Source organism: Pezoporus flaviventris, unplaced genomic scaffold (genome assembly GCF_033815535.1).
Source record: "Pezoporus flaviventris isolate CSIRO_AGI_PZ_B2104156 unplaced genomic scaffold, CSIRO_AGI_Pfla_v1 ptg000064l, whole genome shotgun sequence".
NCBI lineage: Eukaryota > Metazoa > Chordata > Aves > Psittaciformes > Psittacidae > Pezoporus > Pezoporus flaviventris.
Window position 1 is genome coordinate 3733715 of NW_026892612.1, and position 21164 is coordinate 3754878.

At 41.9% G+C, this 21164-nt stretch overlaps 1 protein-coding gene across 5 annotated transcripts in view; it reads left to right on the plus strand.

Annotated features, from left to right (window-relative positions):
* The window catches only part of SLC24A2 (solute carrier family 24 member 2), a 119894-nt gene that overhangs the window by 76803 nt on the left and 21927 nt on the right, over positions 1 to 21164 (plus strand). For 3 of the 5 annotated variants that reach the window (XM_061470853.1, XM_061470855.1, XM_061470854.1), the window contains 3 exons: positions 2632 to 2682; positions 17416 to 17511; positions 18886 to 18974. In XM_061470853.1, coding sequence (XP_061326837.1) covers positions 2632 to 2682; positions 17416 to 17511; positions 18886 to 18974 — 236 coding nt within the window. The remainder of the gene's footprint in view (positions 1 to 2631; positions 2683 to 17415; positions 17512 to 18885; positions 18975 to 21164) is intronic. The other 2 variants (XM_061470856.1, XM_061470857.1) reach the window with 1 other exon arrangement.

A 21164-nucleotide genomic window follows, 5' to 3' on the forward strand; every position in this document is an offset into this window, starting at 1 on the left:
TTAGAGTCATATTGAACAGAATCTTATTCTTTAAAAAAATAAATGCCAAAGATCAGATTTTACAGCAGAAGCCAGTAAAATATATTTGAGTCAGACTGTATAAAAGCAGACCTTCCATGTTGCTGAGCAACGCTGACCCGAGTGATCTTGAAATCCACAAAATAATTCATATGAATATGTGCAGCTGATGTTTTCTGGCATCATCATTTTGCATTGCAGTCAGTGGGCTGGTGATTGTATAAAATGTTCTGCTCTGGGTATAGGACTATAAAGGCTTTGAGGAATGCAATCACCAGTAAGATTAGAGTTTTCCTGGAAATAATTTTGCTAACTGCAAGAATTAACCTAGTTTAATCCTTGGCATGTTGAATTGCTGAAGTGCTCAGAATATGATTATCATCAGCGTCATACACTCTCATGCATCTCTTTATTTCTTTTCTCTTTCATCTCTGCAGAAGTTCAGAGTGTCCTTTTTTCTTCCCTGTTTTTCTTGTATCTCTCACTTCAGATGGGAAGCAGATCTAAATCGGATTGCCATTATATCAAGTGCCCTGCCTTTCTGCTGCTGCTTTTATTTGCTATGGAGATACAGCATAATTCATGATTGTTGTTGGATGCCTCTGAAACCTCTTCTGCTTCATCTATTAGATCAGAGGCCTCATGCTCATAATCATTCTGTTAATTCTTAAATTTGTTGCTATGGTAGAAACTTCTTCTCAACTTTGTCCTTCTGCATCCCCATTCTGACTCCGTGATTTATACATCCCCTACCTGGCAGTGTTGTCTCCTGCATGTACTTCCATTTCCCTGATTACTATTGCACTCCTTTTGGCATATGTTTTCTACTCCTTCCTCATACTCCAGCGGATGAATCACCCCAGTTCTAGGAAAGTGGACCCCAGACACATCAAGGCAAATATCAGTAAGTTGAAGCAAAGGTGCTGGCTGTAGAGTTACCAGATACTGAGCCCTAATTAAACAGCACATGTGGTCCCAAATGCTTGTATGCAGGGAAGACCATACAGAAGTTACTGGGAACTCTTCCCAGGTAAGCAATTCAAATCTTTAAGAAAAATGTCAAGATGGTAGGACAATAGCTTCTCTTATGTAAAAACAGCTACGAAGATTATTTTGCAACCCTAGGAACATTTTTACAAAAGAGCATATGTGTTCTACATCATTATAAAGCAATATATTAAAATATGTCTTTAAATGACAGCTTCATTTGCTTTAGGAGAGACTTGGAGTACTGTCATATTCTATTGGGTATAATTACATGCAAGTAAGACACTACATTGTATGAGCAAGAGTACATAAGTATTTGTAACTGTTTTTGATAAAGTATGTCTATGAAAAAATCATAAGAGTCCAATCATAATTATTTTTAAAATGTAGCAATGCTAATATCCTGTATTTTTTTAGTTACATGTCATAAAGTGTTCTGTGTCTCTGCAAATGAAGTAAGAAATGTTCATTTGGCAGATTCAGGTATCTGCAAATAGGTTAAAAAACAAAGGACTTTTCAAAGTGTCAGATTTGCATATCAGCACAGCATTTTACCCTTAAAAACTAATAGCCAGACTTCTATTGAAATTAACCTGTGTAGAAAAGTATTGAATAATCATGAGGTGTATAGGCTAAAAACAAAGTAATTGGACAGCATTTGTACATTTAAGTGCTTTATCTGATTCATAAGCATGAAGAGAGAATATTTCCAAGGAAAACACTGTACTTCTGGAACTGTTTAGTATTAATGTTTACACCTCTCAAAGGTTAGATGCTCAGAAGATCATTTGTAAGGCTTTACATAAAATAATGAGTGAAATCATCCACAAATTCCATATACAAATCATTTAGAAATTCTTTCTTGAGCTGAATTTTAATTTTTCCTGTTTTGTAGACCGACATTAGTTACTGTCTTTTATATATATGTTTATACATATAGCAACATCTAAAGAAAAAAATATTTTCAATCAAGATTGTATCACACAGAAAAATAATAGTAGCCTTAAAGATCTGGAGATCTCTGCATTCCATTCTTTTCTCTGCCTTGCTAGAACAGAGTAATGCAGTATCATCAGATCTATTTAATTTTTAATTCAGGTCTCATGCCAGCCAATGCAATAAATACTTTTTTTCTGATTTCACAAGTGACAAAAGTTGTTGCATTAAAAAAAACCTCTAAAGCAAGTCAACATCAGCACTGGTTTGTGGAAGCATTATGAACAGTTCCTTAGGTTATATGCTTTGAGAATTTTTTATTTGATTTGGATGCATAAATATTTGAGTGCTTGACCTGGGGAATGTTTAAAGAACTTAGTTTCCAAAGTTCATGCTGATTAGGTAGTGCCAATATTTATTTTATTTCCTACATGAGGCAAAAAATTGGTAGGCTAAATTTTAGATTTCAGTGCTTCTGTATATCACTTTAGCAAGTTACTTATTTAAAGCCAGTGACTTGTGAAATTTCAGGAGGGGAAGGCACTGCCATTTCTGTAATCTGTCTTTCACTGTGCTGCAGAATTTTTTGTATAATCACTGTTTGAGTTTATGAAGCACATGCAAAAACATGTACATTTCTTGAATGTCTGCTGGTTCCTTATCTTTGTGTCTTTTACTGTGATGTTGTAGAGCTTGGATCATATGGAAACCTAAAATATTATGACACAATGACTGAAGAAGGTAAGAAATATTTTAGAATTGTTTGTATGAGCTTTTTAAGCCCCTTCTATGTGTTTATTTCTTTTCTTCATTTTTCATAGTCCTATTTTCAGTTTCTCCATTTTTCAAAAACTCCTTTTTGCATGTCTTCATTGATGGTGCAATCAATTATGGCTCTTTTTTCAGGTTTTTGTTTTCAGCATTTCAGTTTTGCTATTTCAGATAAGGAAATACAATTAAATGCTTTTATTAAGAAACATACATGCAAAGCCAAACTTACAAATTACACAGCATAATATAAAATCAATTGTAGATGCTTATTTTATGCTCTGTTTTCCAGTGCATTCAGAAAGATGAATTAACTTATGAAAGTTCAATCATTCAGTTTGAGAACAAATATTAAGGGACTTCAGTTTAATGTTTTATTCAAAAGTAATGAACAAACTTTAAAAAATAGACATGACTGTTCCTGGGGTATTAATTGTATGCTTAATTGCCATGCAAAAATTATACAGTTTAAAACCCTGATTCTAGCAATCAAGAAGGAAGTAATTAAGAGCCTGAATCAAGGCTCAGTGAAATCTCAGGAATTTTTTCTGCTGACTCAAAAGCACTGCAGTTTATTACACTAATTCAGGAAAGCAGTTAATTCTGTACAGGATTTCCAACACATGCTTTCAGTCCTAGTGCAGTCAGCATTTCTATGATTTGGAAGTTTTTCTGGATCAAGACCTGATTATTTGTAGGATCAAAGCCTCTTGTCCAGCTCTCTGATTATAATGCCAGACAGATGGTTTCACAGGTGTTCAGTTTAGGGTCAGAGGATAAAGGTAAGCCTGAGGCCTGTGGAAAAGTTAGCTGCTCTTCCCACTTATTTTTAATGCTGGGGATATAAGGCAAATAACTTAATTCACTGTTTTTAAAACCACGGTTATTTACTAGTTTAGATTATTCTTGAAGTTGAAAAGTTTTTAAGAAAACCTCTATTATATGACTTACTTGTGATCATTTCTCCAGGGCATAACAAAAACTATCTCCCATTGTCTGTATCTGGTGTTGATACTCAAATATAACCGTAATATTCTGGGGATGGCTGTAGGAGATGGTTCTTTGCACTTTGTGCCTGATATTGGCAGATACTCATTACTTCTGTAGCAGGCATGAGCTTATCGGGCAGTCCAGCCTCACCATCCTCCTTTGCCCAGACCCACCATCTGAGGGCAAGTGGTGGTATCTCTGTTGCTTAAATACTCATCTCAAGCACCTGAAATAAGTCATTAGCCCAGGTCAATTAGACACAGCTACCAGAGCTAAAGCTTTTGCAGTATGTTTTATCTCAGTCTTCATTACAAACAAGATGTGAAGTTCAGTTCTCATTGTAAGCAGAGTCTGGTATGTTAAGGTTTTTATTTTTATGCTAAAGTATTAAATCTATCATTTAAAAAATAGTCACTGTCTTAGTAGCCTTCTGATGTTCGTAAATACTCCATTGTCAGTTAAATGTAGCTGTTTGTGGGAAAATACCCATACAAGTAGGATACATCCCAGAAGTATTTCAATAAAAGTGTGCTGTGTTTTGAACTTGCTGTTTGGATCTTCAGAAATATAATCACATTCACTACGCATCATGCTTATTTGCATTATCTGTTTTCCTCTTTCTCTTCCTTCTTTTGACTGGCCTTTTTATACATTTTGTATATACATTGTTAGTCACAAGAACATGTAAACCCAGTTACAAATATGTGGATTTTTTTCTAATGTAGTACATTGTCGTGGTTTAAACCCAGTCAGGTAACTCGTTCACTCACTCCCAGCGAGTGGTGCCGAGCTGACAACAATCGAGGTCCGTGTCTGTCTCCCCCCCCCCTGCACCGGGGCTCTCCCCTTCCCCACTCCCGGAGGAACGGGGAGGAGGATCGAGAGAGTGCAACTCCTACGGGTTGAGACAAGAACAGTCCAGCAACAAATCACCACCGCTACTATCAGTTAAAACAATGATAAGGGAAAATAACAAGGGAAGAGAATACGATACCACCGGCCAAGAAACGAGTTCCACCCGGAAGCCCCTGTCCTTCCGGGTAACTCCCAGTTACCCCCCACCCCGGGCATGACGTGCTGTGGTATGGAATACCTCCCCGGCTAGCCCGGGTCAGGCGCCCCGTCTCTGCCTCCCCACAGCTTCCCCTCCTCCCTGGCAGAGCATGAGCCTCACAGAGTCCTTGGTCAGGATAAACATCACTTAGCAACAACCGAAAACATCGGCTTCACCAACACTGTTCTCAAACTAGAAGTCAGAACACAGCACTGCACCAGCTAACACAAAGGAAAAAACATGACTGCTACTGCTGAACCCAGGACATTATCCACCCCTTATTCCATACCATTCACGTCGTGCTCAGATCCCACATTTTCAATACACCATCGCTCTCCCACATATATACATCCATATACATACAGACCAAGACGAAAAAATCATTTTCTTAGTGCATGGACCAATCCCTATAATGCTGCGGAGTCCATTCGGTCCATGATGTTCCAAGTTCATTCTCTGTTGGGATGATGGCTGGAGGGAAGTCAGGGCCAGTCGCTGGTGACCTGGAGACATCTAGTTGATGGGCTATAAAAGCATTACACAGCAGGCAACAGCATACAATTGAGTTCACTGGCTGTTTTCCCCTAAAATCAAATCCCCTTGAGGTATACATCGGACTTCCCCATCTTCCCGCATTACCCACCAAGTATATCCAGGTCCCTGAGCAAAAGCAATCCCACGAGTGGGTTTGCCTTTACCTGAAGCAGGAATAACCCAGACTGTCTTCCCCAGCAAATTCTTCATATGCACCACGGGAACTTTGTCCCCCTCTACAATATGTAAAAGTTCTGACTGGGCTGGGCCAGCCCTGTTGGCAGATCCTCTGGTGTTGACCAACCAGGTGGCCTTTGGTAAATGTGTATCCCAATGCTTGAAAGTTCCCCCACCCATCGCTCTCAGTGTAGTTTTTAACAGCCCATTGTACCGTTCGATTTTCCCAGAGGCTGGTGCATGGTAGGGGATGTGATATACCCACTCAATGCCATGCTCTTTGGCCCAAATATCTATAAGGTTATTCCGGAAATGAGTCCCATTGTCTGACTCAATTCTCTCTGGGGTGCCGTGTCGCCACAAAATCTGTTTCTCAAGGCCCAGGATGGTGTTCCGGGCAGTGGCATGGGGCACAGCGTATGTTTCCAGCCACCCGGTGGTTGCTTCCACCATGGTAAGCACATGGCGCTTGCCTTGGCGGGTTGGCGGCAGTGTGATATAGTCAATCTGCCAGGCCTCCCCATATTTATACTTCAACCATCGTCCTCCATACCAAAGAGGCTTTAACCGCTTGGCTTGTTTAATTGCAGCACTTGTTTAATTGCATTCACACTCATGAATAACCTGGGCAATAGTGTCCATTGTTAAGTCCACCCCTCGGTCACGGGCCCATATATATGTTGCATCTCTGCCCTGATGGCCTGAAGTGTCATGGGCCCACCGGGCCAAAAATAATTCACCTTTATGTTGCCAATCTAAGTCCATCTGAGCCACTTCAATCTTAGCCGCTTTATCCACTTGTTGGTTGTTCTGGTGTTCCTCAGTGGCCCAACTCTTGGGTACATGGGCATCTACATGACGTACTTTCACCACCAGGTTCTGCACCCAGGCAGCAATATCTTTCCACAGTGCAGCAGCCCAGATGGGTTTACCTCTGCGTTGCCAGTTGCTCTGCTTCCATTGCTTCAACCACCCCCACAGGGCATTTGCCACCATCCATGAGTCAGTATAGAGATAAAGTACTGGCCACTTTTCTCGTTCAGCAATGTCCAGGGCCAGCTGGATGGCTTTCACCTCCGCAAACTGACTCGATTCACCCTCTCCTTCAGCAGTTTCTGCAACTTGTCATCCAGGACTCCATACAGCTGCCTTCCATCTCCGATGCTTTCCCACAATACGGCAAGAGCCATCAGTAAACAAGGCATACTGCTTTTCACTTTCTGACAGTTTATTATATGGTGGGGCCTCTTCAGCACGCACCACCTCCTCCTCTGGTGACATTCCGAAATCTTTGCCCTCTGGCCAGTCCATGATGACTTCTAGAATGCCTGGACGACTGGGGTTTCCTATTCGAGTTCGTTGTGTAATTAGTGCAGCCCATTTACTCCATGTAGCATCAGTTGCATGATGTGTAGAGGAGACCCTGCCTTTGAACATCCAGCCCAGCACGGGCAGCCGGGGTGCCAGGAGGAGCTGTGCTTCAGTGCCAATCACTTCCGAAGCAGCTCGAACCCCTTCATAGGCTGCCAGTATCTCTTTCTCAGTTGGGGTATAGCTGGCCTCAGATCCTTTGTATCCCCGACTCCAAAAGCCGAGGGGTCGACCTCGAGTCTCCCCTGGAGCTTTCTGCCAGAGGCTCTAGGTAGGACCGTTCTCCCCTGCTGCAGTGTACAGCACATTTTTTACATCTGGCCTGGTCCGGACTGGTCCAAGGGCTACTGCATGAACTATCTCGCGTTTAATTTGCTCAAAGGCTTGTTGCTGCTCAGGGCACCATTTAAAATCATTCTTCTTCTGGGTCACATGATAGAGAGGGCTTACAATCGAACTGTAATTTGGGATGTGCATTCTCCAGAACCCCACTGCACCCAAGAAAGCTTGCGTTTCTTTCTTATTAGTTGGTGGAGACATTGCTGTTATCTTGTTGATCACATCTGTGGGGATCTGTCTACGTCCATCTTGCCGTTTTATTCCCAAAAATTGAATCTCCTGTGCAGGTCCCTTGACCTTACTCCGTTTTATGGCAAAACCGGCTTTCAGCAGGATTTGGATTATTTTCCACCCTTTCTCAAAGACTTCTTCCGCTGTATCGCCCCACACAATAATGTCATCAATGTATTGCAGGTGTTCTGGAGCTTGCCCCTGTTCCACTGCAGTCTGGATCAGTCCATGGCAAATGGTAGGGCTGTGTTTCCACCCCTGGGGCAGTCGGTTCCAAGTGAATTAGACACCCCTCCAAGTAAAAGCAAACTGTGGCCTGCACTCTGCTGCCAAAGGAATGGAGAAAAATGCATTGGCAATATCAATCGTGGCATACCACTTGGCTGCCTTTGACTCTAGTTCATACTGAAGTTCTAGCATGTCCGGTACGGCAGCACTCAATGGTGGTGTGACTTCATTCAGGCCACGATAGTCTACTGTTAGTCTCCATTCTCCATTAGACTTTCGCACTGGCCATATGGGGCTATTGAAGGGTGAGCGGGTCCTGCTGATCACCCCCTGACTCTCCAGTCTACGGATCAGCTGATGGATGGGAATCAGGGAGTCTCGGTTGGTGCGATATTGCCGCCGGTGCACTGTTGTGGTCGCAATTGGCACTTGTTGTTCTTCGACTTTCAGCAACCCCACAGCAGAGGGATCTTCTGAGAGACCAGGCAAGGTGGACAGCTGCTCAATTTCCTCAGTCTCCACAGCAGCAATACCAAAAGCCCACCGGTACCCTTTTGGGTCTTTGAAGTACCCTCTCTTGAGGCAGTCTATGCCGAGGATGCATGGAGCCTCTGGACCAGTCACAATAGGGTGCTTTTGCCACTCCCTCCCAGTCAGGCTGATTTCAGCCTCCAGCACAGTCAACTCTTGGGATCCTCCTGTTACTCCAGAAATATAGATGGGTTCCACCCCTTGACAGCTTGATGGCATCAGGGTACACTGTGCACCAGTATCTACTAGAGCCTTATACTTCTGTGGGACTGATGTGCCAGGCCATCTGATCCACACAGTCCAGTAAATCCGATTGTCCCCTACCTCCACCTGGCTGGAGGCAGGGCCCCTCTAATGGTCGTCACAGCATTGGACACTTAAGTCGTGTTGAAAGGGATTATTCTTCATTATCACAGGAGCTGGAGTAAAATCAGCTCTTCCACTCCATCTGGGAAACTGCTCACCAGAGACTGAAGCCGTAGCTCTCATGGGACGATCAGTCTTGGCCCTTGCTCCCCTCTTCAGTTCACTCACCCGTTCCTCCAAAGCTGAAGTAGGTTTTCCATCCCACTTTGTCATGTCTTCTCCGTGATCCAGCAGGTAAAACCATAGGGTACCCCGTGGCGTATACCTTCTGTATCTCCTCTCTTGAATAATAGGACGTCTTTTGTTAATAGCTGAGACGTGTGTTGGTACACGTGAGGAGCTGGATAAATCAGATAGATCGTCCCTCAATTTGTCGAGGTCCTGGGACAGTTTTTCCACAGCTGAGATGATGGAAGGAGTGAGATTGTCTTCGAACTCTCGGAGTTTATGAACCATTTCATCCACTGTTAGTGGTACTATGTCATTCCAGGTCACTGTTGCCAATGAATGGGCATATGATGACGGTGCATTTCGTGTAAGTTTTCGCCACATGGGTCGTGTACATTCAACTTCATCTGGATCTATAGGTGTATCCCCGTTATTCGGCTTGATGTGATAGATCATCTCTACGATGGCCGATTCCCTCAGAGACTGGATGCCTTTGTCTATAGTAGTCCACTTGGCCGAATGACTCGTAACATCGTCCTTGTACGGAAACTTTTCTTTCACAGCTGCCAAGAGCCTCCTCCAAAGGCTGAGGGACTTTTTCTCTCTTGCAATTGCTTTGTCAATTCCCCCTTCTCTAGCAAGTGATCCCAGCTGCTTGGCTTCTGTACCTTCTAGTTCGTGACCATCGGCCCCATTGTCCCAGCATCGGAGTAACCAGGTGATGATGTGCTCCCCTGGTTGACGGGTAAAATCTTTTCGCATATTCCGCAGCTCGGTTGAGGTCCGAGGTCGAGAAGTTACCTCTTCTTCTTCTTCTTCGTCATGTGATGATGACTCCTGATCAGATTCTGGACCGGGTGGTGAATTCATTGGTTCTTCATCTCGCTTCACCCTTTTTGCCTCCTTTTTGCTTGTTCTCTTGCGTACAGGGGCAACTGATATTGGTACGAATTGGTCCTCTGGTTTGGCTGCAGTGATTATCACTGTGGTTTGAGTAGCGACTGTACTTGTTGCTGGGGGTGGTGTAGCTACCGTGCTTGGAGCTGGGGTAACCGCGCTGTCTGTTGCAGTTGAAGTTTGAGCAGCTGCTGTACTTGCCACTGGGGTAGCTGCGCAGTTCATTGCAGCCAAAGTTTGAGTAGCGACTGTCACTTTGCCCTCAAATCCGCCGACATTCTTTTCCTTTTGAAGGTGCTGGATAGTGTTGAACAAGGCCCTGTAAGCATAGGCCAAGCCCCAGCACGTTGCCGTGATTTGTCCATCTCTGGTATGGCCAGAATGACCACGCACCTCATTTAAGTGTTTTACTAATTCTTCTGGATTTTGCAGTTGTTCGGTAGTGAAATTCCAAAATACTGGAGGGGCCCACTGATCTAGGTACTTGCCCATACTATCCCACACACCCTGCCACTCATGGCTGTCCAGCCTCTGGGAAAATCTCTCGGTCCTCCTACATCGTCGTTTGACCCCAGACAAGACCCAAACCTGAATCTGCTTAACTCTTGAAATCAGTAGTGGGCAAAACACACTCTGTATGCGTGTTAGCATGGTGATTCCCATCACCATCAGCAAACAAGTCTCAACAGCATTAAAAGGCCATTCAAAAAATTCAAAACTCTCAAATGTAAATGGTCTGGGGGGACGACTAGGAGGGTAAAAGGATGTCTCCTTCACAGGTTGAGCACCTGAGAAGGAGAAAAAAGATGTGTAATTGCTAAGCACCTCCATCATATACCTCCCAAAGTATAAAGGTGGTGACCACACTGGGAACATAAGCCAGATCAGTTTCATGATCAATGATTCTATTGTATTACAAGTCATTACCATAAAGTACAATGGGATAAAAACCTTAGCCCAAGCCCCACACTTGAAAAACACTAATACAGCAAATACCGGATGGACGTAAGATATGGTATACTGAAACTGTGAGATCAAGAGGAAAAACCTTGAGAGCCAATAAATCAGCATTGTGACGAGTGACTATCAATCCAGTCAGATCTGTTCTTATCTCAACCCCTCGTGCCCCACGTTGGGCGCCAAAAAGAACTGTCATGGTTTAAACCCAGTCAGGTAACTCGTTCACTCACTCCCAGCGAGTGGTGCCGAGCCGACAACAATCGAGGTCCGTGTCCGTCTCCCCCCCCCCCCCCTGCACCGGGGCTCTCCCCTTCCCCGCTCCCGGAGGAACAGGGAGGAGGATCGAGAGAGTGCAACTCCTACAGGTTGAGACAAGAACAGTCCAGCAACAAATCACCACCGCTACTATCAGTTAAAACAATGATAAGGGAAAATAACAAGGGAAGAGAATACGATACCACCGGCCAAGAAACGAGTTCCACCCGGAAGCCCCTGTCCTTCCGGGTAACTCCCAGTTACCCCCCACCCCGGGCATGACGTGCTGTGGTATGGAATACCTCCCCGGCTAGCCCGGGTCAGGCGCCCCGTCTCTGCCTCCCCACAGCTTCCCCTCCTCCCTGGCAGAGCATGAGCCTCACAGAGTCCTTGGTCAGGGTAAACATCACCCAGCAACAACCGAAAACTTCGGCTTCACCAACACTGTTCTCAAACTAGAAGTCAAAACACAGCACTGCACCAGTTAACACAAAGGAAAAAAACATGACTGCTACTGCTGAACCCAGGGCATACATCCTTACCTCCATGTCCTCAAACCCTGAGTGAAGGTAGGTAGTCCTCCAGTGGAGAAGTACAGGCACATCTATTCTTGTTGCAGCCTCAGAACAGAGACAAGAAGTAAAAGTTAGGTCCCAACACTTAACCTAACAGCCAGAGTGCCATTGTGCTCTGTATCTTACAAGCTGATGTCTATTGTTGAATTTGCTCTTATTTGGTCTGAAAGTGACTAAATAAACTGCAGATTAATCAGGCCAAACTGGGAGAGAAAATATACCCTACCCTGGGAAGAGACCCTCACAGTAATTTGTGCTATCAGATCACCTCCACCTACAGCCTCTAAGGTGACAAAATTACATACATTTTCATTTGATGCTTCTGCGGGATTTTAAAATTGAAGGAGAAAGCGCATGAGGTGGATTTCTGAAATTGATCAGTTGTGACCCACTAGTTGTGTTCCACAACTGGCCACAAGCAGGAATGATAGGTACAGTTCAGATTGCTCCAAAGGTACAGATTTGACAGGTTCAAACTCATGAAAACTTGGTGATAGCTGCATAGATGTAGTAATATGTGCTTGATACTGAAAACTAGGCAAAAGGTAATGATTTTTTTTTTTAATTAGTGAATTTCTGAAGATAAACTATTTTCCCATCAAATCAAAAGCTTTCCTGACCCAGGGAATCTGTAGTCTACAATTTAGATTGTAGTCAAAAGATTGGTTTTTAAATATATCCTTGATCAGGAGGAGAATCTCTGCCAACTGATGCCAGCTGGAGATACTCATGCAGATCAAGGCATATCTATGTTATACAATACTAATTTGCTTGTATATATTCAAATAAAACTAATTAGGTTTTAAGCTACCTTCTTTGCTGGTCACCTGACCTTGATCTCCTGTTCCTTCTACCCCATTCTTTGTAAATTAAAATGAATTGCAAAATCCATCTGAGTTCAGTGAATCTAGGTTAATTAAGAATTTTCTGCATCAGCCTATCCTATTTTGAGTCCATGGAATCACAAATATTCATTCACCTAAACTCTTAGGGTACCCCATGGTGGGAAAATTACTCTTAGCTAGTCAAACCCATAGTACCACATAGGACTGTTAAAGAAGAAACATAAGCTCCTACTTTCTCCTAGAAATAAGAACAGCAACATAAGAGTCCTATGGAATATTTTATTTATCCCATCTAAAGATGAGAAAAAAGGCTTGAGAGAAGATCTAAGATGAGAACTTTGGGAGTTTCTGTAAATTTGAATGATTCAGAAATATCCTGAGCTGGTCCTTTTTCCTGTGGCTCTGTGCTTCACCTTTATAGAATCATAGAATCGTTAGGGTTGGAAAGGACCTTAAGATCATCTAGTTCCAACCCCGCTGCTGTGGGCACGGACACCTTATGCTAAATCACATCACCCAAGGCCTCATCCAGCCTGGTCTTGAACACCGCCAGGGATGGAGCATTCACAACCTCCCTGGGCAACCCATTCCAGTGCCTCACCACCCTAATAGGAAAGAATTTCCTTCTTATATCCAACCTAAACTTCCCCTTTAAGTTTTAACCCGTTACCCCTTGTCCTGTCACTACAGTCTCTAATGAAGAGTCCCTCTCCAGCATCCCTATAGGCCCCCTTCAGATACTGGAAGGCTGCTATGAGGTCTCCACGCAGCCTTCTCTTCTCAGGGTGAGCAGCCCCAACTTCCTCAGCCTGTCTTCATGCAGGAGGTGCTCCAGTCCCCTGATCATCCTCGTGGTCCTTCTCTGGACTTGTTCCAACAGTTCCATGTCCTTTTTATGTTGAGGACACCAGAACTGCACACAATACTCCAAGTGAGGTCTCACGAGAGCAGAGTAGAGGGGTAGGATCACCTCCTTCGACCTGCTGGTCACACTCCTTTTGATGCAGCCCAGGATACAGTTGGCTTTCTGGGCTGCAAGCGCACACTGAAGCTGGCTCATGTTCAGTTTCTCATCGACCAACACCCCCAAGTCCTTCTCCGCAGGGCTGCTCTGAATCTCCTCTCTGCCCAACCTGTAGCTGTGCCTGGGATTGCTCTGACCCAGGTGTAGGACCTTGCACTTGTCATGGTTAAACTTCATCAGGTTGGCATCAGCCCACCTCACAAGCATGTCAAGGTCCCTCTGGATGGCATTCCTTCCCTCCAGTGTATCAACTGAACCACACAGCTTGGTGTCACCGGCAAACTTGCTGAGGGCGCACTCAATCCCACTGTCCATGTCAGCGACAAAGATGTTGAGCAAGACTGGTCCCAACACCGATCCCTGAGGGACACCACTCGTTACTGGTCTTCAGCTGGACATTGAGCCATTGACCACAACTCTTTGCTGAACAAGTTTTGGTTTGTTGTGGAGGAGAAAAACACCAGGAAAAAGGAGGGAGGCGTTATATCTCTGCTGGTTTCTTACATCTCACTGTCTTCATGCAGACTAGTACTACTGCTTTCCTCAGTTCCATGCTTTTCATAGTCAATATTATGTCTTTTGATCATTTCCTGACCCTGTGTTTTACCTACACTGAGTGAATCAAATGGAAGGCCATGGTGTAAAACAATATAAGCTGAACCATGTATGTACTGAGAAATACAAATGAACCAAAACACAGTTCTATTTCAAATGTTGAAGTGAATTTCCATGACAGTGACTTATAAATGTGGAACAGTCTCTGGAATGAAGCAGTACAACTTACGATGTTAAAAGTCAAGGTAAGAAATTCTTCCTAAGGATGGGGAGGAGACTTTTGGAAATATGAAAAAAAATGAAAACAACTTCAATTAAGCTAATCTAAAACAGTGTGCATCTCTGTGGAGACAGTTTCTTTGCAATTCAACAATGGCTCAAGCTTTTTCTATTAAAAAAAATTTAAACCATTTCAGTCAGCCTCAAACAAAAATTTAGAATATCCTTACACAATTCTGCATCATTTTAATGAACTTTTTTAGTCGAAATTTAAGTTACAAGGTCCTACAGCATCCTGGAGACATGGTAGAAACATGGATGGTTCAGCATTCAGAAAATGTCTCAGTTACATCATTTACATTGCTTGCAAAAAATACATTTGTGTATTTGGGGCATCACAAGCCAAATTCTCAAGTATACATAGCTGAGCTGGAGTCTGAAACCTAAAGCAATCCTTTGTCAAACTGATGTACATGTTCTATGAAAATTATGCTGGCATCTTTTAGTATCTACACATTTCTGGATAAGCACTTCCCAAGTGCCCATAGTGTTTCAAAAGAAGCTAGGAATAGACTTGATTCTTGGCATTTCAGCTTAACTATTTGGAAATAGGATTTGCATATTTTCCTCTGTTTTTTTCTTTCTTCTATCTGGTATCGCAAGCAATTCCCTTTCTTTCTCTTTTTTCCTTTCTTTAACTCTTTGTTTCTTCTTCAACTCTTTGTTTCTTCTTCACTTTCTAACAAAAATCTCTGCCACTGACGCTGTGCACTGAAATAAAGAGGTGGCTTGCTATTTGTTATTGTGGTTTAAGGTTAGATAATCTTCTGCAGGCAATTTTACTCTAGGTGACATGTACCAAAAAAGGTAATCTTTGCAATGTATTGTGAATGGCTAATTATTTTTTTGGAACATGATGAGTTAGTGAAAAGATAGGGACTGCTAAAAAGACAGTACTGCTTATCAAATCTTTGTGGCATTTTTATTACTTTCCAGGTGATTTTCTGTTGACAAATTCCACTTCCCAGCAAATGATAGCTGCTAGTCTCTGTGGACTGTGCATATGTTTCTTCACATACAAAAGTGTTGGTGCAGGGGGTTGAAGCTCCCATTTGTGAGAGGGAAGAGGGGATTTCTTTCTTGACTAATCATTTATTTTTGTGTGTCTTTTGGTTTAGCTTGGAAATAGTCACTGTTATCCAACTGAGTTAACTGTGACTTCTCACTGTCACTTCCTACCGTTACTCAATTTTGTGATTCCTTTGAAATATCTTTTGTTCTTGAGCCTGTGCTGGTTTTGCTGCAGAACACCAACAGTTTTCAACGGATTTTTTTAACTGAAGATGGAGAACTAAAACTGCCCTGTGTAGTAATTAGTTGTCTTAATTAGAAGTGTACTGGTGATAGCGTTTTTAATTAGAAGTGTACTATATTCACCAGTTACATTTTTTTGAATGTTTAAAAAAGACTTACAGAGCAATAGCAGTGAGGGTAACAATAAAGAAGGGCAGATATATCATCTTTCTACACTGCACAAACTGTCATAAGCTGTCCAAAGAGTCCTTACATAGAAAAATAAACCACTGTAGAGGAAGGATTAAATTAATTTCACTTAAAATTTGCCATCTTTGACATGACCTAGGTTGAATGTGTCATTTGGACTCAGTGGTCAATAAACAGTGAGAGGACCTGAGGCCTGGCTTGGGATGGAATGAGTTGCTGCGGAAACAGTCTAGACTAAGAGCTGCATGGTTAACCTCATAGAAGACAAAAAGCACCTGTCAGATTGAAAAGAAAATTTACCTTTGAGAAGCTGTATTGAAATCCCATGTTCTGGAGATTTCTTCTTCCCCCTCTGAAGTATATGTAGAAATCACAGACACATAGTTAAGTCCAAAGTGACACAGCTGACCACAATCACCATCATGCTATATAAGTGTTTTTCTGAAATTCTGTGTTATGATACTGAGACCTTAAACTACTTTAGTTTGTTTATAACAGCTTAATTTGTCTGTATTCATAGAATCATAGAACAGAATCATAGGATACTTAGGGTTGGAAAGGACCTTAAGATCATCTAGTTCCAACCCCCCGCTGCCATGGGCAGGGACACCTCACACTAAACCAGGCTACCCAAGGCTCTGTCCATCCTGGCCTTGAACACTGCCAGGGATGGAGCATTCACAACTTCCTTGAGCAACCTATTCCAGTGCCTCACCATCCTAACAGTAAAGAACTTCTTCCTTATATCCAAGCTAAACTTCCCCTGTTTAAGTTTTAACCCATTACCCCTTGTCCTGTCACTACAGTCCCTAATGAACAGTCCCTCCCCAGCATCCCTATAGGCCCCTTTCAGATACTGGAAGGCTGCTATGAGGTCTCCATGCAGGCTTCTCTTCTGGAGGCTGAACAGCCCCAACTTTCTCAGCCTGTCTTCATACGGGAGGTGCTCCAGTCCCCTGATAATCCTCATGACCCTCCTCTGGACTTGTTCCAACAGTTCCATGTCTTTCTTATGTTGAGGACACCAGAACTGCACACAATATTCCAAGCAAGGTCTCACAAGAGCAGAGTAGAGGGGCAGGATCACCTCCTTCGACCTGCTGGTCACGCTTCTTTTGATGCAGCCCAGGACAGGTTGGCTTTCTGGGCTGCAAGCGCACACTGAAGCCAGCTCATGTTCAGTTTCTCATCAACCAACACCCCCCAAGTCCTTCTCCACAGGGCTGCTCTGAATCTCCTCTCTGCCCAACCTGTAGCTGTGCCTGGGATTGCTCGGACCTTGCACTTGTCATGGTTAAACTTCATCAGGTTGGCATCAGCCCACCTCACAAGTGTGTCAAGGTCCCTCTGGATGGCATTCCTTCCCTCCAGTGTATCAACCGAACCACACAGCTTGGTGTCATCGGCAAACTTGCTGAGGGTGCACTCAATCCCACTGTCCATGTCAGCGACAAAGATGTTGAGCAAGACTGGTCCCAACACCGATCCCTGAGGGACACCACTCGTTACTGGTCTCCAGCTGGACATTGAGCCATTGACCACAACTCTTTGCATGCAGCCAAACTCATCTTCTGTTTAGCTTGAAATCCTACGCTGGCAGTTTTATAGGTAGAACTTTACTGACTGCTTTCAAAGAAAAATAATAGCATTTGTTCTCAATTTCTTGTTCAATTTCTTGCTGAATTCTCATAACAGAAAAAAATCCATTTAAAAAAAAAAAGGAGAAAAGTATACATGAAAACATCAGGTAGTTTTAGTAACATTTGCTGTTTGAGGAGGGATGGCAGTGGATTATATGCACTGATTTATGGAGCCTAAGCTGTAGCAAAGGAACTTTGCATCTCAAAATGGCTGCATTTAAATAATGAAAATGCTTTCTTTTAGGAAAGTTCAAGGAAAGGGCCTCAATTCTGCATAAGATCGCCAAAAAGAAATGCCAGGTGGAAGACAGTGAAAGGCAAAATGGAGCTGCTAATCATGGTGAGTGCAGCAGTACACATTTATCAGCTGTTTCTGAGGGCCTTTTTAACTGTTTTATTTTGCTTGAAAATCCTTAGGGATTACTTTCTCCTTCTACTTCATTTATGCTATGTTAGTAAAAACTTCTGATTCCCTGTGCAAAAGAGTATAAAACTTCTGGATGGGATGGGAGCTAAGTGTAAGAATAGAAAGTCAGTTAAGGCTTTTAAAGCCCCCTGGCAGGGCTGGATAGGAAAAAAGCAATGCTAATTTTGGATATGTATTGAAGTTACAGAAATAGACAAAAGTTACTCACAGCTTATATGTGATAATTTAAATAATTTATTGAGCTGCTCTAGGAGAATATGTGTTTCATGTGATACCATCCTTGTCACAAAAGAAACAACCTTTATACTATTTGCTTCCAAAATCAAGCAGTTGGATGGGACAGCCATAATGTTGGCTGTGGGGTTAAGAGACAGCACACATGCACAGAAATAGTTACAAGCTGTCTGGCACTCCACTGTGGCTGTGATCTTGAATTTTTAATTTAGAAGAATCTTAGGACAGGAGTAACGCAACCAGACAGCTGCATTTACTTCTGTACACAAAAGCACACCATGAAGCATGTTGAACTTGGGTTAGGCATTTCATATTGCTATTCCCAATAACTTTATGTTGTCCAAGGGACATATTTACAGAAATAATTCCTGTTTAGAGATTCTGTGATAGTCAGAGAGTAAATTTGATTCTGTGATAGTCAGAGAGTAAATTTGAATAAATTGCCATCAGAAACTAAAGGCCCAATTTTATCCCTTTAATTCCTGTAAAAGTTTAGAACAAGGACTACAGGCTTCTATTTTAAAGATCATCCTCTGTTATTGGATGTTATTAGACTATCTATTTACTCTTTTCCCACATTTTTGCATAAGAAGGAACATGAGTACAGCTTGGAAATTACTAATTGCAGGGGTTACTGTGTTATAAAATTTCTATCTCACTGAATATATCCCCTTGCCTGTAAATGCAACATGCTGCCTTCTTTAATGTCTGGGGAGAATGCTCTGTGTCACTTTTTACCTGAAGGATTAGTTTCAGTGGGTCTAGCATAAAAAAAGAGCATTGAATATTGCAAAGAATGTACATTTTTCTAGGACATGAGCACTAGTAGAATCGTTTCTTTAAATGCAAGCTGACCACTCAAAAGAATTTTATTAAAATGTGTACTGGTCAAATGGAAGACAAAATTTTTGTCTCTTTTAAAAGCAAATATTGGTCCATCATCAGTATTTGATGGTTTACTTATACTCAATATATGACAGCAGTTTCACTAATAGATTTGTTACTTAATATTGTGTTCTGTTTTCCCACTCTTATTTATGGATGATGACACAGAAAAAAGTGCAAAAGTGGAAGTTGCAGTGACACCACCAAGTGATTCAGGACCAGTGCAGAATGGAATCGCACCTAATGTTGAAGAAGAGGTTAATGTCTTTTTTATTCTTTTTATTTTAATATTGGTAAATACATTGCATGCTTGATTGTGCTTTTCACTGACATATACATTTTAATAGCAAGAAGCTGTTAATATGAACTGTTTACAATGTATTTAATCTTCATTTACAACTGAGCCAAATGTACTGTTTGCCATATATAAAAGCTCTTCTCTTCTTCAGCATAAGGCAAAACGGTACTCTCAAATGTATTGTTTTAGGAAACTTATTTTTTCTTATCACATAAGATGTTCACAGCCCTAAATATACCTAATAGAAATTGTTTGATTATCATCACCATTGCACACAACCTGTTCTCTTGAAAGGGTCATGTTGTGCTTCATGAGGTTGTTAAAAGTAGTTGTAAATGACGAGCTGTACACACAAACTTCATCTCCAGCCTGTCTTCCTTCATCTTGAAACAAGTAAGAAAATAAGGTGAATGAGCTACAGTAAACTAGTGTTTGTATGACTGTTCTTGCATATGGTTACATCCTGCAAATGAAGTAATTATACACTTAAATGTATTTATTTTAGGATATACCTTTGGTAGATAGTAACTAACTCATAATGTACCTGTTTTGCACAATGTCTACTGAAACAGCTATACAGTTGAGCTAGCTTCTTTCTTAAACACATTGCAACTCCCATTTTTGTGGACTGCAAAATTTGGTCCTGCCAGGCCCTTTTGGGTTTTTAATTTTTTAAAGAAAATTATTAATACCAGATGCATCCCAGGTGGGCAAACAAGTGGAAAAATGCTGGTGAATTGATTTTGCTAAACATGAGCACTGCTCTTTCAGACTGAGACAGCAAAAGCTGAATAAAGAGAAAGTCTTCTAAAAATAATCCTTGACACAGAAGCTTCAGTAGTTTTGTTTGAACAGTTCTCTTGAGGCCATAGTGACACAAGAATGTACTACAAGAGAAGGCTGAGCAGTGGTCTATACTATAACGTGAGCTTTGCCTTATTAAAAGTGGGATGAGCTGTTGTATTAACATACAGCAAAATCTTGCAAAAAAAAGGCAATAGCCATGTTTTGTTTTGAATCATCCCAGTTTTATAGCAAGTTGATACTTGCTTATTTATAGCTTAAGAAAATTATTAGTCCAAGTCAGAGATCATCAGGAGATGTAAAAGATACGGGTAAATTTTATATCCTGAATGATCAGTAATGCTAATGCTTCCCTCCCAAGGGAAGGAGAGTGTAGGAAGAACATTGAATCACCTTTTCTGTTACTCTAAGTTGTTCAGAGTGACGTGCCACTTAATGATCCTTGTCAGCCCAAGAAAGCGTTACTTTTATGTAAATGAGATGAATAAAATCTATGTAATAAAGACTCTCAGCACTGCACTTCAACACTCAACACTTTTAGGTAAGGAAAGATCAATTTTCAGATCCATTTGGATCCTGTTCTGAGAGTGCAACCTTACCACTGCAGTGAAATAGGTCTTAGACTATTTTTTAACTTAAGGAGGAAAATAACAACAAAAAACAACAAAACAAAACAACCCCTCCGCCCCCTCCACCCCCCCAAAAAAATAAAATATCCAAAGCAGAGTGGCTTTTAGACTTCTGTTATCAAAGGTTAATAAGGGATGACATAGCCTGATGTAACCTAGCAGGGTGTATGTAAATCAGTCCATGGGATGGATGAAAATTTTGATAGACTCTAATAGAGTTTGGTAGCTTAAGAAAGCAACTGGTCTTGCTTTGTAAGATCTTTTTCACTGAGATTGTTCATTGAAAACAATGAAGGAAAAGCAATCACAGCAATGTCCATATGCTGTCATTTTGCATTGCAATGAAGCAGTTTCTAAGCTTGTTCAGAAATCTGCAAGGTTGAGGAGCCTTGTCATTCAAGACAATGTTTTCAATTTCAAGCAACTGCACAGTAAGGAGGAAAGATTATTGCAGGAGTACACTACTCAGCAATGTCTTTCATCTCCCTTTAGACATTTTAAGCTTTCAGTGAAGAAGGGTTTGGAACTTTAATGTTCATTTCAGCAAGTATTGAAAAACTACTGTGCTGTATCAGAGGTGGTATACATTATTTGTCTTTATCCGAATGACAACATGTAGCAAGTAGGGAGGTTTGTAACTGACAGAGGAGTGAGTCTTCACATTCAGCTCCATAAGTCTGAAAGAAAGCAATTTAGGTGTCTGCTCTCACAATAAA